The sequence below is a fragment of the Silurus aristotelis genome (genome assembly GCF_946808225.1).
Source record: "Silurus aristotelis genome assembly, chromosome: 20".
In the NCBI taxonomy this organism is placed as follows: Eukaryota; Metazoa; Chordata; class Actinopteri; order Siluriformes; family Siluridae; genus Silurus; species Silurus aristotelis.
Genome location: NC_139593.1, coordinates 6,146,855 through 6,162,768, shown reverse-complemented (window position 1 = coordinate 6,162,768; position 15,914 = coordinate 6,146,855). Strand labels below are relative to the sequence as shown.

General features: G+C 38.0%; 1 protein-coding gene across 3 annotated transcripts; it reads right to left on the bottom strand.

Moving 5' to 3' along the window:
• Positions 1-8,126: 8,126 nt before the first annotated feature.
• btla (B and T lymphocyte associated) lies at positions 8,127-13,490 on the bottom strand. Of its 3 annotated transcripts, none has more exons than XM_083522840.1 (7): positions 13,375-13,490; positions 13,166-13,294; positions 11,298-11,636; positions 10,839-10,898; positions 10,084-10,206; positions 9,944-9,984; positions 8,127-9,857 (listed from the first exon to the last, which is right to left on the bottom strand). In XM_083522840.1, exons 2-7 carry the CDS (start codon positions 13,245-13,247, stop codon positions 9,519-9,521), a joined length of 984 nt encoding a protein of 327 aa, XP_083378966.1. In that variant the 5' UTR covers positions 13,248-13,294; positions 13,375-13,490; the 3' UTR covers positions 8,127-9,518. The 3 variants fall into 3 exon arrangements, with proteins under 3 accessions (XP_083378966.1, XP_083378967.1, XP_083378965.1); XM_083522841.1 differs by having other exon boundaries at positions 13,166-13,291; positions 13,375-13,489; XM_083522839.1 differs by lacking the exon at positions 13,375-13,490 and having other exon boundaries at positions 13,166-13,367.
• Between the last annotated feature and the right edge of the window lie 2,424 nt (positions 13,491-15,914).

Below are 15,914 nucleotides of genomic sequence, written 5' to 3'. Positions count from 1 at the left end.
CAGTAAAAAATGTAAAAGTTCTGGTTTTATAATTGTTGTGCCATGAGAAGTGTACACTCCCTGAGCATGCATCTCCACTAGAGGGAAGTGTGCTTATATCTGGAGGTTGTGGATTTACACTAAAGCATCTACTGTACACTGACAGGAAAAGCTGACACAGTGGCATTGGCTTTCTTCACTGCTTTAATGGATGAACCCATCATTTCTGCATATTCAACATTTTTCAAATCACTTCAAAGTCCACACCACGGACCCAATAGACCATAAAGGTATTTCGACACCTGACTTTTCCAGCCTTGTGTTTTTTTTTGTGCTTTTTTCCGGTAGCATTACATTTTCAGTGCACTTGAACTAGGAGACCCAAACCTCTTCCATCATGACAATGCCCCTATGCACAAAGCCAGATTAAAGAAGGAAAAATCAAATTTTATTTGTCACATACACATACATACAGAGTACGACATGCAGTGAAATGCTTTATACGACTGTCTGGCATGAGGGAATGGAATGGGGAGAAAAATAAAACAAGGAAAAAGAAGGCAGATAAATAAAGATTATAAACTATGTAAAATATAAAATATATAAAGATATATATGAGGAAAAGTGTATATACAAGGTATGCTTATAACAGTAAACACTAATCACATAACTGTTGATGCGATTGTCCTTAAAGTGACCGTGTGCGGTATGGTGTGGTATAAAGTGCACTGTGCTGTGCAAGTCCATAGTTAAAGTGACAATCCAGGGATTAAAGTGTCGTAATGCGAAAAGAAAAATGTTTGCAGAAAAGTGTGGTGATGGAGAGAGTGGACCAGTTTTTAGATCCTTGGTGTTTCCTGGTTTAAACACCCGAATGGCCTGCGGGAAGAAGCTCCTCCTCATTCTCTCTGTTTTCGCTTTCAGGGAGATAAAGCGTTTCCCTGAACGTAACAAAGAAAAGAGTCCATTGTTGGGATGGCTGAGGTCCTTCACAATCTGCCTGGCTCTGGTCCGGCACCATGTGCTGTAGATGTCCTGCAGGTTAGGGAGCTCGGTGTGGATGGTACGTTCAGCTGAACGCACCACCCTCTGGAGGGCTCACCTGTCCTGCATGGTGCTGTTCCCGAACCAGGAAGTGATGCTACCCGTCAGAACGCTCTCAATGGTGCAAGTGTAAAAAGACTTTAGCACCTGAGAGGGTATTTTCAGATGGTACAGACACTGCCAGGCCTTCTTCACCAGGGTGTTGGTGTGACAGGACTAAGACAGGTCCTGTGTGATGTGAACACCAAGGTACTGGAAACTGTCCACTCTCTCCACTGGGGTCCCGTTGATGTTTAGCAGTTGGTGTAACCACTCCTGCTTCGTGCTGAAGTCCACTATCAACTCCTTAGTCTCGCTGACGTTCAGGAGAAGGTTGTTTTCCTGACACCATCTCTCCAGGTTTTTAACCTCCTGTAGGTAGGCCGACTCGTCGTTGTTGGAGATCAGGCCCACTACAACAGTGTCGTCAGCAAACTTGATGATGGTGGTGGAGTTGGAAGTGGCCACACAGTCGTATGTGTACAGTGAGTACAGCAGGGGGCTCAGAACACAACCCTGGTGAGCTCCAGTGCTGAGGGTGAGGGTGAATAAGGTGTGTTTTTCCACCCGTACGGCTTGTGGTCTGTCTGTCAGGAAGTTAGAGATCCATTGGCACAGCAGCAGGCTGAGTCCCAGGACCTCCAACTTAGAGGTGAGTGTGGAGGGAATTATGGTGTTAAACGCTGAACTGTAGTCCACAAACAGCATCTTTGTATAATTCCCTTTTCTGTAGTCCAGGTGGCTTATCGTAGTGTGGAGAAGATGAGCAATGGCATCCTCAGTAGAACGGTTTACATGGTTTGGAGTGAAAGATCTTGACTGGTCTGCTATGGAGCTCTGATCTCAACCCTATTGAACACCTGATATCAGTTCCTGAATTTACAAACTTCCTTGTGGGATGATTATTAAGGCTGTTAAATTTAACACGATGTCGCAAATTAATTTTAACTGCACGTATTTTATTAACGTGCGATTAATGCTGTTCTGACCATTTTTATTACAAATATAATAATAAAATAAAATAATTCTTAAATATAAAAGAGGCAAAATTAAAACCGTAAAATTTATTTACGACGTCCTTTCTTTAATTAGATAAAAGAATACACTTGCAAAAACAATCCATATTTGTTCATGCTTATGATTAGATTATTAAAAACTTGAAAATTATTAAATAAATAAATAAATAAATAAATAAATATATATACACACACACACACACACACACACACACACACACACACACACACACACACACACACACACACACACACACAGGTGCATCACAATAAATTAGAATATCATTAAAAAAGTTCATTTATTTTAGTAATTCGATACAAAAAGTAAAACTTGTTTTTTATATAGATTCATCACACACAGACTATTATAGTGTTTATTTTTTATTTTATTTTGATGATTATGGCTTACAACTAATAAAAACCCCAAATTCAGTATCTCAGAAATTTTTTTAATTATTTAAAATTTTAAACACAGAAAAGTTGGACTACTGAAAAGTATGAACATGTGCAGAACTCAATACTTGGTCGTGGCTCCCTTCGCATGAATTACTGCAGTGGCATGCGAAGCGATCGGTCTGTGAGGCTGTTGACGTGTTATGGAAGCCCAGGTTGCTCTAATAGTGGCCTTCAGCTTGTTTACGTTGGGGTTGATGTCATATACTGTATCTTCCTTTACAATACCCATAGACTCTCCATGGGGTTTAGGTTGGGCAAGTTTGCTTGCCAATCAAGCACATGGATACCATTGTCCTGAAACCAGGTTTTAGTAGTTTTGGCAGTGGGGGCAAGTGCCAAATCCTATTGGAAAATAAAATCAGCATTAGCAAGCTGGTCAGCAGAGGGAATCATTAAGTGCTCTAAAACTTCCTGGTAGTTTACTTTATACTGGACCTCAAGCAACTTGGATTCTGTGCCTCTCCTCTCTTCTTCCAGACTCTGGGACCTCTTGATTTCTAAATAAAATGCAAAATGTTCTTTCATCTGAAAAGACGATGTTGGCCCACTGAGCAACAGTCCAGTCCTTTTTTGCCAAGGTAAGACACCTCTGACGTTTTCGCCGGTTCAGGAGCGGCTTGACACGAGGAATGTGTCACTTGTAGCCCATGGATACATCTGTGCATGGTGGCTCCTGAAGCACTGACTCCAGCTGTAGTCACTGTTTGTGAATCTCCCACAAATTCTTGAATGGGCTTCATTTCACCTTTTTCTACCACATTTTTTTCTTCCATTCAACTTTCCATTAATGTGCTTGGATACAGCAATCTCTAATTCTTTAGAGATGACCTTTTGTGTCTTACCCCCCCATGTGCAGGGTGTCAATGATCGTCTTCTGGATACCTGTCAAGTCAGCAGTCTTCCCCCACGATTGTGTAGCCTGAACCAGACTGAGACACTATTTGAAGGCTCAGGAACCTCTGCAGGTGTTTTAAGTTAATTAACTGATTAGAGTTTGACACCAAGAGTCTCCAATATTTAACTTTATCACAATATTCAAATTTTTATAAGATGAATTTTGGGTTTTCATTAGCTGTAAGCCATCATCATCAAAATTAAAAGAAATAAACACTTGAAATATATCAGTCTGTGTGTGATAAATTTATATAATATGCGAGTTTCACTTTTTGTATTGAATTACTAAAATAAATAAACTTTTTAATGATATTTTAATTTATTGAGATGCACCTGTATATGGTGGCCAAGAGAGCCAAAGGTGTGTAGGCTCCCTATTGTTATTCTACCTTTTTCTTCTTATTCATTTAATTTATCTTCTTTTCTGGCTACATTTCCTAATAAATTGTTTACTTAATATACTTGTGGTCAAACGTTATGTGGGTCTAAGAAACATTCTAACCAAATTTGGGCCAAGCGCTGACAAATCCACCATTAGCTCAAATTTAGGCCTACTTGGAATTACGTTGCTAGTTTTGAACATTGTATCCATTGTAAAATAATCCACCATGGATTCCTTGGTTTCCTAATTAGATTTTCCATCATCTTCCATGGTTTTTCTCAAAAACATTTTTTGCTAATCCTCCTACAAATGTTGTCTATTTATTACTAATTGGCTGACAGTAACCTTCCAAATAGGCCTCACAAATGAATATATCAAAATGTTGAATGCTCCAAACGGTTTTTCCATTACAGACCAATGGATCTTATCAGCAAAGCTTCCAATCAATACAATTGGAAATACAATAACGTTCTAAAAATGCTGATATCTGCCATTTTTTTTTAAGTATATTCAATTATTTGTGAGTGCCCCCCCTTGTGGCTATTAACTGTAAGAACGGTTTATTTGTAAACCGCAAACTTCTTTCTTTCTTTCTTTCTTTCTTTCTTTCTTTCTTTCTTTCTTTCTTTCTTTCTTTCTTTCTTTCTTTCTTTCTTTCTTTCTTTCTTTCTTTCAGACAGAGATTAGGTGCATTTGACATCAAGTGGTATATTCATGTCAGGAGCAAGGATTGTAAATAAGAAATATATACAAATGCATAAATTAAATGGGCAAATGAATACATTAACACAATAAATGAGAAATTATGACCTCTTCCAGACCTTTTAATATTGCGGAGCCTTCAGCTGGTACATAAACCACAGTGATGGATTTGTGGAGTGTAAAGTGAACTACTGTTACTTCTAGGTTTGTGTCTATTGCTTCACTGATGATAATGAAAATATTAGATAAAAATATAAAGATAAATATTATTATTTATAAATATTATTCAGGATTTAGGGGAATGCTTTGAAATATTGCAGGAGTATGGACAAATTATTATTACATTAAATATATATATATATATATATATATATATATATATATATATATATATATATATATATATATATATATATATATATATATATATATATATATATATATATTTAATTTTCATGAAATGTCATTGAAAAAATCTAAATAAGAAGAAAGAATTTTTTTTTTTCAATAGCATCACATCCTAAAGTATTTTATTTATTTTAATGTTGCTTTAATACCACAGCAACTTTCCATACAATTACAATTAGATAGGTCTTAGAGACTGATTTTTTTTTCTCTCAGGAAAATATTCATATATATATCAGACCACTTGTCACATTATTGAACAACCACAAAACATTTACAGTTTCGCTTCTGTTACAAAGAACTGACACCCATACTGTTATATAAATGTCTCCAAGCATGATCACAGCAACGAAACTTTTCGATTTGTTAAATAACAGCACTTTATTATTCTTTATTATTATTATTATTATTATTATTATTATTATTATTATTATTATTATTATTATTATTATTACCACCTTTATTTAAATATGTTTCACATACCTGTGAGTGAACTGTTACTATAGACAAGATAATGTATTAGACTAACCTACTGACCAATCAACAATCAATAATTCAACAGCAGTGTGTTATTGACACCCCAAAAGAAATCCACTCAAATCTGGTTCCAGCAAAATGAAGAAAATGTGTTTTTACCTTAATTTGTTTTAAAAATCTGAAGGAACATATGTTCACTGTGAGACCAACAGTGAACCAAGGCTCCACTATTGTTTTGTCATTGAATTTGTAGGGTTCACAGGAACTGAAACAAGTTCAATTCCCTGATTTATTTATGTAAACGAGGAATATAGGAACAGAACTGAAAATGTTGGGGAACAGGAAGAAATGTGAGTTTCACAAAAGAATTTGTTTAGAAATGGACAAGACATCCTCATAAATGTGTTCAATTCAGAAAAATGAAGTGTTCTTAAACTTAAACAGTTAGAGAAACATTTTGCAACTAATTGACACCCCCCGGTTCGTAAGATGATTGAGAAAAAATAGTGTAATCTTTGAGAGGCAGAGTCTCGCAGAAGATAGGCAAAAGATGTGTCTACAAATTGTGGAACAATTTAAGAATAATGTTCCTCAACATAAAATTGCAAAACGGTTGTATAATAGAATATAGAATATCTCATAATTTACATTCCATTTGTAATGGAAATCACTGCATGTCTCATTTACACCTCCAAATATCATGCAAATAAGTGGTCATGCATGAACATGATCCAGAAATGCCACCATCCTCTCTGGGCCAAAGCTAATTTAAAATGTATTGAGGCAAAGTGGAAAACTGTTCTGTGGTCAGATTAATCAAAATTGTAATTTATTTTTTAGAAAACCATTGACACCACATCCTCTGGACTCAAGAAGAGAGGGACCATCTGGCTTGTTATTAGTGCTAAGTTAAAATTGATGGTGATGGGAGTGCATTAGAGCTTGTTACATGGGCAGCTAAATGGTATATACAGGTTTGAAAGCAAAAAATGCTTACAATAGCATGACTTTGCAGTAGAAGAGTCTGGGTGCTGAACTTACTTGCCTGCAGTATAGATCTTTCACCATTTTAAAACATTTGACACATAATGAAATGAAAAATACAACAAAGGATACCCAGAACTGTTCACAGCAGTAAACATGTCCCTATCTTAACTATATGGAGGCTTTATACAACCTTCAAAATGACCTTATTTTTTCATAGAAACGGTATCTATTCTAAGTTTTTGTTTTATTGTGAAATGTTTCATTGCAAAAAAATATATATTTTATTGCAAATTATTGTATTCTTTTATGGAATTGTGGTTATATTTATTTCTGTGGAGGTGCTTTGGGACAATCTCCACTGTTAAAAGTGCACCACACATCGAGAGTCGTAACCATTTAGTCAGATGTCTTTTAATGGTAGTAAAACTATGGAAAATCCCAAAAAAAGTTTGTTTTGGATCACATCAATTACAGTTATAATAAATGGTTGCAAATTTCCTGTGTCAAACCCAAGTCACGCAAATGCAGGTACTTTGTATATACTTAGTGTATTCCTGTCAGGTGTGTTAACGTTTGAGGTTAGCTGTAAAAGCGGGGTGACAGACCATAAAGGACAGTTTGAGTAAGGATAACACATGCAACCTCTCAATCATCTCTCTTGTGCATGCACTGCAGTCGTGCTGCTAAAACCCACAAATCATACATCCCCTGTCATAGCATCCTCTAACATGTGGCATAAAAACTAAAGACGGATACAGCTTTTATCTAAAAGAGTCCCCGTCGCTCACAAGGTGCACAGAATCAACCTGAAGTAGACAGTGAAAGAGGTGTACATACTGAGATCATAGGAAGCAGATCAATGACCTGAAAGTAGTGTGAAGTCCCAAAAAAAAGTCCCAAGCTATTATAACTCAGTTGATTGTTATTTTTACTCATTGGGATTTACAGTGACAAATTCAGGTTATAATAAAAACAACTTAAAAAAAAAAATAGAAATACAAAAGCTGTGTTTGCATTAAATGTCAGACTTAATTGTGTTGACATGAATATAGCTCCTGATGTCAAAATACTGTGGTAAAAAATGAACACCTTCTGTGTGTCTTTGAGTTTTGTGTTGATAGACTGTTTAGTAATTGTTTAGTTTTCTAATAAAAAACTATTTCTATTTTTATCTTTCAAATGAGGTGGAATGAGACAATTTATTTAAAACATAGACCTTCATCGAGCCCGTCCAGGCTTGCAGTCTTGAAGGCTGTCGCATCCCTTTGTATGAAAGTTGTTTGATTTTTTTACTTAGAAATTAAAGAGTGTGAGCCTCTTTTTAAAATAAGCAAAACTGAAAACTTATTTTTGCTTTAGGCAAACACACAAAACAGGATCCAAAACAGAAACCAGAAAATTATGCAAAGGAGCTGCGAGTTAGTCATCATTCAGAAACAAAAAAAGGCAATTCTGAGCAACGTAAGCAGCTCACTGGTTTTAAAAAAAGTTTACATTTGTAATGAGCAAATGTATTACATTTTTACATACAGCTGTACAATATGGAATAACCTGCTCAAACACACTTCTATTTTGTGAAGTAATAAACGTTACTCATCTGCTGTGACTAAAGGAACAGGTTGAGGTCAGAACCCACTACACTTTGCTTTGTTTCGTTCCATACTTCTCAGACAGGAAGTATGATCATATTGCTGTAATGTTTGTGGGCTCCCCACAATTGTTATTTACAGAACCATAACACACAATTCATTGTCTAAACCAGTATTATTTAATGTCAAATTACATAATGTTAATATTACATTATCTGTTCAAACAGATCCCTGGAATAAAGGGATTGGGAATCAGTATTCAAAAAACAACGTTCAGAGGACAAACATTTATTATTATTATATTAGACAGTTCCATTCCTCATGAACAAAATTATTAGTTAGGAATTAAGATTCATGCCAAATGGAATTGGTTATATTAAAAGCAACGATATCAATATTAGTAAAAACATGCGAACTATTACATATATAATCATATATAGTACTTTATTAAGTCATGATTAGATCATTAATAAATATTAATTATACTCAACATTGTGACATGCTAGAAAAGTATGATATGTATAGAAGTTGTGATGTGACACAGTGGTAAATATGGCCCTGTCCCAACTTTTTTTGAGTCGTGTTGCAACCATCAAATTTAAATTTACCTTTTTTCCCTTAAGATAGTACATTTCCTCACTTCCAAACATTTGATATGTTTTCTGTGTTCTATTGTAAAAAAAAATATATCATCTATTTCACACAGCATTCAGATTTCCTTGTACAGAGAGATTTAAGTACAATATATTTAGAAGTCCATTTTTTTGTTTCATTTTTCTATGTGCTCAATGACAACCAAGGTTATCCAATTATAATGCTGGTCTGAAGATCTTTCTCGTGGTCACAGTATCCTGATTCTTGTCTAATCCCCTTTACAAAAATAATAAATCCGCTTTGTTCGATTGGTATGGGTCTTGGTCTCAGATGGCAGTGGCTTAAGCCTTTTCTTGGTCTCAGATGTTGCTGGGGTGTGTCTATTCTTGGTTTCAGATGGTGCTTGGGTGTGTCTTTTCTTGGTCTTGGTTGGAAGTGTCCTGAGACTTTTCTTAGTCTCAGCTGGTACTGGCTTGTGTCTTTTCTTGGTAGTGGTTTGGTTCTTTACTTGCTATTTTTTTGGTGTGTGTTTTGGCCTTGTCTTGATCTCAGTAGGCATAGGCTCAGGTCCTTTCATGTGCTTGGTATGGATCTTGGTCTTCTCATAGACTTTAGACTGGGTATGGATTTGGTTAGTATCGATCACATTTTTGTTTGGTTTGGATCCAGAGTTTAGTTAGCATGGATCCCAGTTCCAGGCTTTAGGAATATTGGTTAGCCATCACTAAAAACTCTCATTGCCTTCATTTCACACTGTCACATGCAATACAGCTGATGTGGGAGTATTATGCACAAACAAAATGTAGTCATTAAATAGGCCTATGATGTCCATGCAGTCAACCAGTAGGCCTGCAGGAAAATCTTTTATTTAAACTCTCAGCCTAGAACAGTTAGGGAAGTATTCAAAAGTAAAAACTGCCTCTGGTCAGTTCTCTGTGGCATTAGGACTTAGGGTTATGTGACTTTAATGGCAGCATATTCTGATGCCTCGATCTGTAAATGAGCAATTCGCTGAGGTCTCTGAGGCATAGTATTGTGATTTAGGGAGGCATATATCAAAGGATTCTCTTCTTCTATCTCTTCTACAGCACCTCGGTCACGACATTGTCTTGGTGGTCCGCGATTGACAGGATGTCTTCCCGCTGATGAGTGATCCCTTAGAGACCCCACTCTGACTGGTGGGATGTCATAGACAGGTGGTGGTTGGCTCGGAAGGGTTCGGGCTTTGATATGTGGAGACTTTCTGGACTTATATGTGGGTAGAGGAAAATCAGCCACTGGAGCTGCTATTGGCTGTAGATTAAAATGGATCATAAGAAATATTCATGGTTGATCAGTAACCTAAAAAAAATAATAAGAACCAACTGTACCAACTGTACCTGATTCTCATGTATTTTTTCTGCAAGTGATTTTTTCTTTCCTGTTAAAAGAGAACAGAAAATCATGTCACTGAAACTCTTCTACAGAGAAATACTGTATTTTATCTTAGATATGTAGAGAACAGAAGAGAAAGTCACACCTCGACACAGGATAACAATTACACACACCACAACAACTATGAGGAGCAGCACTCCTATCCCACTGTAAATGTATACATTGAACTCCGGCCAGGAGTTATGATCACCACCAACATTTGTACTGTCTAGGGGAAAAAAAAAAAAACATTTTAATAATTTATGATGGAACTTCATCAATAATACATAAATTTATATATATATATATATATATATATATATATATATATATATATATATATATATATATATATATATATATACACACACACACATTAGAAATCAATCCTGCCCCTTGTCAGTGCAAATTGTATTGTGGATGTCTATGACCACATGGTAGCATGGCCTTTTCCCTTCATTGAACTAGAGACCCAAACCTGTTCCAGCATGACAATGCCCCTGTGCACAAAGCCAGCTCCATTAAGATATGTTTTACATGGGTTGGAGTGGAAGATCTCCTGCTATAAAGTTCTTCAACCCTACTAAACACTCTTGGGATTAATTTTTCATGCTGACTGCACCCCAGGCCTCCTCACCTCACCTACATGACTTTACGTCAGTACAACAGTGACCTGACTTTACAAACACCCTTGTATCTGAATAAGCACTATTCTCCACAAGCATACAAATCTTATGGTCAGGTGCTCATAAACTTTTGTGTACATTATGTATAACTGTTTTGTCAGAAACAAAACATATGGCACAATGTTATGCCTATGAATCTGTTCATGAAATAAGATGTAAAAACAACAGAGCTTACTTATTGTGTTGTTTCCCCTGCTAATAACTGTTTTGATAGTTTTATCGTCCGGAACATAATCTGTAAGAATGTTATGATCAATACATCTGCAGAGATTTAAAAAATGGCTTAAATACTGTATAACTGTATACATTTTGTATAATTACTGCATATGCTATACAGATTAATTGAGATTTGTTTGTGAATTATAGTTTATGGCAAAAGGATTTTATGGCAAAATCTGAAAACAGAAGATCAGAGTAACTCAAATTACTCACTCACAGCACATGATATGTACTTAACATATGTTTAGTTTTGCTACTAACACTTTTAATATCAAATGTCAGACAAATGTCAGTTTACTTACAGCTTTTCAAAATTTTGAAATGGGTGTTTTGAAAAAGCATTTGACTTATATTTGTAGTTTTGTTGAATACATACATAAATCATCTACTTAATATAGAATTAGAATGTATTTACCTGTCACAGTGACATTGACAGAATGGCTCACAATTGTTATAGGTGATTTTAACTCACATCTGTAAAGGCCGTCATCCTGCATGGATACATTATGAAATACCAAGAACAACAATCTTTTACTCTCAGTAAGACTTGTCCACTCGGTTGAGATGTAATTAGTGTGAGTCACAGGTTTGCACTGACGATTATGCTGAACTTGGCACCATAAGACAGTAACATTCGTCCAGCATTGTGATTCAGTTTTAATAGTACAGTTAATCTTTAGGGGGTGCTTTGGATGAGCTATCCACACTGTGTTCCGAGCCACCATGATAGATGGGATACAGACGGGTTTCCCGTCTAAAAAAAACACAAGCACAGTACAATATTAAAATATAGGTAGTGTGTTCCTCAAACAGTGTTCTTAGATTTCTTAATGTCACTTGTTTGGAAACCTTTTTCAGAAAAAACTTGTTTACGCTTCCCCTTTAGAACCCTTTTCTATAACAATGGTCTTGGCAACAAGAATAAAAAGATAATTAACATCGCAACTAAACCTTAAATTATCATCACACACACATTCCACACACACTTTTTACCATTTTACTATTTTCTCAAAAATGACAACTGTGGTTGAGTGATAGAACGACGGTAAGACCCCCACCTCCTCCATCTTGAGCAGAAGGGGCGCATCCTGTTTACAAATCGTTGCTGCAATTTAAAATTAGACTAGAAAGGTGGGAAAAAGTTTCAAAGCTTAAGTATTTCTTTTTTTTGCACCTCTAAGGTAAAGAGAAATTGTGTGTGTGTGTGTGTGTGTGTGTGTGTGTGTGTGTGCACATATAAAATGCTAATATAAATACACAGACTCCACACATGCACACATACACCATTTCTCTCATCTTTCTCATCTACTTTTGCACTGTAGCAAAGTGTGTGTATATTTAAATGTACATATTATATATAAAATAAAAGCCATTACAGCATTGTTTATGGAGCACGGCACCCTTTAAGCTAATTCTGACAGAGGAAACCGGACGCATTTTCTATACATATACTAAGTACATTTATATATATATATATATGCATAAATCTGTTATTCAGAGATGGTATTATACAAATGATATAAATTAAATATGATTAGACAAAGCAACACATTGCTATTATTTAGTAGAGGACGTGCAGAAGTTTAATAATATACACATTATGTACAAACGAGGTACATGTTTAAACAGACAAACCCAAGGCAAGTCAACATGACAAAATAATTAGGACTTACATCAGTCCATTGAGAGCAAATCTAAATCCGATAACTTCACTGTTAAAGATCGACAAGTTAAAAAGTACTGTTGTGATATATAAAAGCTTATCTTGGATTATCGCATCTTATCTTCAGCACCTTCAGGGCAAATTTAATAACGTACTGAACGTATGGTCAGCTGTGACCATATACATCTTTGTCTACCACTCTTCTTTATCAGTACAAGGCTTTGAATGTATGTTACACAACCAAGTAATCAATTGAAAGATTGGTTCAGGATGCTTACACGGATGAGGCCCACACAAATATATCTAAATAAATGTTTCGAGGTCATAAAACAAAACATTTTAAAGCGAAACAAAAAGACTAACATCACATCAGTAGAAAAAACACAACATAAAACTAAAGAAATTATTTTTTTTTAATCATGGATACAACCCATTTCTGAACAGTGTCTCACTGTAAGTCTATATTCAAAGCTGTGGATTTTTAAACTTCATTATTTAAAATGTTTCTGTAATCCAGTTAAAGGTAAGCAAGGTAAGTGGGTCTACAGACAATAAGCATGATGATGTAAATACTAAAGGATTTGATGTAGAAAAAGATGTAGGTTATAATCCTGACTTACCGTTTGTGTCACTGGTGACTGGGGATGAGAGCCACAGGTGGATGAGAAGAATAGCAAAGTCCTGTAAGTAGCAGCGCGCCATGAAGAACTGCTTTTTACCACATAAAAAGTCAGGTGTGCCTGGTGCTGCTGGTTTATACACAGGGATAAATCGCATCAGATCACAACAGAAATGTTTCAGACTAAAAGGGTGAAAGTGCACTCTTTACCTGCGTAACATTTGCTCTCGATTCTTGTGTTCGCATCACTCTTACATGAACTCGCTTCCCCTTTTTTGACTTCTCAACCCTGTTCGTTTGTCACCTCACGTCTCCTGTGTGTTGTGGTTTGATATGACTTCAACATGCATAAAGCCTCAACTCAACAGCACCATCCTGTGGATCACAGGTAAAGAATAGACTCAGTGGATCCAGGGTCTATCCCGGGTACACAGGGGGTGTATCGCCTATTCACCTACTGGCATGTTCAGGAGGTGGTAAATTAGTGATTAGGGCTTCGGACTTTGGATCTAAAGGTTGTTACTTCAAATCCCAGTCACACCAAGCTGCCACTCCTGGGCCCCTCAGCAAAGCCCATAGCTGCTCATTCATATAAATAAGATAAATATAAGTTGCTCTGGATAAGAGCATCTGCCAGGGCTGGACTGGGACGGCCCTGGCGTTTGTCCCAGCACCCGTCCCAAATATTACTTATCTTTGCACACTCTCGAATATATATACCTACTCCTATCCCATAAAAGCACTAAAACCATATAATAACAGGTAGGAAACAGTGAAAGCTGACACATTAAAAACTTGTAATTTTACACGAAAAAGTGTAATTTATTAATACAATAAAATTATAAGCCACACTGACGAATCCTTAAACGATTTATGACATCCATATTGTGTGTGTCTGTGTGTTTGAGGGCGAAAGAGAAGAGGCATGACAAATTATTGATCAAATGACCATGGGTTTTCATATCATTAAATAAACTGTCAAATGAGTGCTTGCAAACTCCTTGGATGAACCTTTAAAAGAAAGAGAAGACACCCTGTGTGTGTGTGTGTGTGTGTGTGTGTGTGTGTGTGTGTGTGTGTGTGCCTTTTTTTAAAAATATCTGTTTCCTACCTTGTTAAATCATTGTTGATAATTATTGTGAGAAATCATTGACATGATCAGTGTCTTCACATAGATCAGGGGTGTCAAAATCAGTGTCAAATCCGGCCCGACGTACAATTATATCTGGGCCGTGAGATGAATTTATAAAGATCTATTATTATTGTGGTTATCGAGGCAAAAACTCGGGCCTGGGAGGAGCTCGGTGAGGCCATGGAGAAGGACTATCGGCTGGCCTCGAAGAGATTCTGGCAAACCGTCCGGCGCCTCAGGAGGGGAAAGCAGTGCCCCACCAATGCTGTTTACAGTAGAGGTGGGGAGCTGTTGACCTCAACTGGGGATGTCGTTGGACGGTGGAAGGAATACTTCGAGGATCTCCTCAATCCCGCCGTCACGTCTTCCATTGAGGAAGCAGAGGCTGAGGGCTCAGAGGCGGACTCGTCCATCACCCAAGCTGAAGTCACCGAGGTAGTAAAGAAACTCCTCGGTGGCAGGGCACCGGGGGTGGATGAGATCCGCCCTGAGTACCTCAAGTCTCTGGATGTTGTGGGGCTGTCTTGGCTGACACGCCTCTGCAGCATCGCGTGGCGGTCGGGGACAGTGCCTCTGGAATGGCAGACCGGGGTGGTGGTCCCTCTTTTTAAGAAGGGGGACCGGAGGGTGTGTTCCAACTATAGGGGGATCACACTTCTCAGCCTACCTGGGAAAGTCTATGCCAGGGTACTGGAGAGGAGAATACGGCCGATAGTAGAACCTCGGATTCAGGAGGAACAATGTGGTTTTCGTCCAGGCCGTGGAACACTGGACCAGCTCTATACCCTCTACAGGGTGCTGGAGGGTTCATGGGAGTTTGCCCAACCAGTCCACATGTGCTTTGTGGATTTGGAAAAGGCATTCGACTGTGTCCCTCGCGGCGGCCTGTGGAGGGTGCTCCGGGAGTATGGGGTCGGGGGCCCTTTACTAAGGGCTGTCCGGTCCCTGTATGACCGAAGCAGGAGCTTGGTTCGCATTGCCGGCAGTAAGTCAGACTTGTTCCCGGTGCATGTTGGACTCCGGCAGGGCTGCCCTTTGTCACCGGTTCTGTTCATAATTTTTATGGACAGAATTTCTAGGCGCAGCCAGGGGTCGGAGGGTGTCCGGTTTGGTGACGACACGATTTCGTCTTTGCTCTTTGCAGATGATGTTGTCGTGTTGGCTTCATCAGACCAGGACCTTCAGCATGCACTGGGACGGTTTGCAGCCGAGTGTGAAGCGGCTGGGATGAGAATCAGCACCTCCAAATCCGAGGCCATGGTCCTCAGTCGGAAAAGGGTGGCTTGCCCACTTCAGGTTGGTGGGGAGTTCCTGCCGCAAGTGGAGGAGTTTAAGTATCTTGGGGTTTTGTTCACGAGTGAGGGAAGGGTGGAACGGGAGATTGACAGACGGATCGGTGCAGCTTCTGCAGTAATGCGGTCGATGTACCGGTCTGTCGTGGTGAAGAAGGAGCTGAGCCGCAAGGCGAAACTTTCGATTTACCGGTCAATCTACGTTCCTACTCTCACCTATGGTCATGAGCTCTGGGTCATGACCGAAAGGACAAGATCCCGGATACAGGCGGCCGAAATGTGCTTCCTCCGCAGGGTGGCTGGGCGATCCCTTAGAGATAGGGTGA

What these genes read in the sequence shown, in the direction of transcription:
- btla (XM_083522839.1), bottom strand. Translation starts at nt 13,322, where the DNA reads ATGCGATTTATCCCTGTGTATAAACCAGCAGCACCAGGCACACCTGAC. An exon ending in AGTCACCAGTGACACAAACG is followed by an intron (nt 11,637 to 13,165) that starts GTAAGTCAGGAT and finishes TGTTTTTTTTAG; the next exon opens with ACGGGAAACCCGTCTGTATC. An exon ending in AAAAAATACATGAGAATCAG is followed by an intron (nt 9,858 to 9,943) that starts GTACAGTTGGTA and finishes TTTAATCTACAG; the next exon opens with CCAATAGCAGCTCCAGTGGC.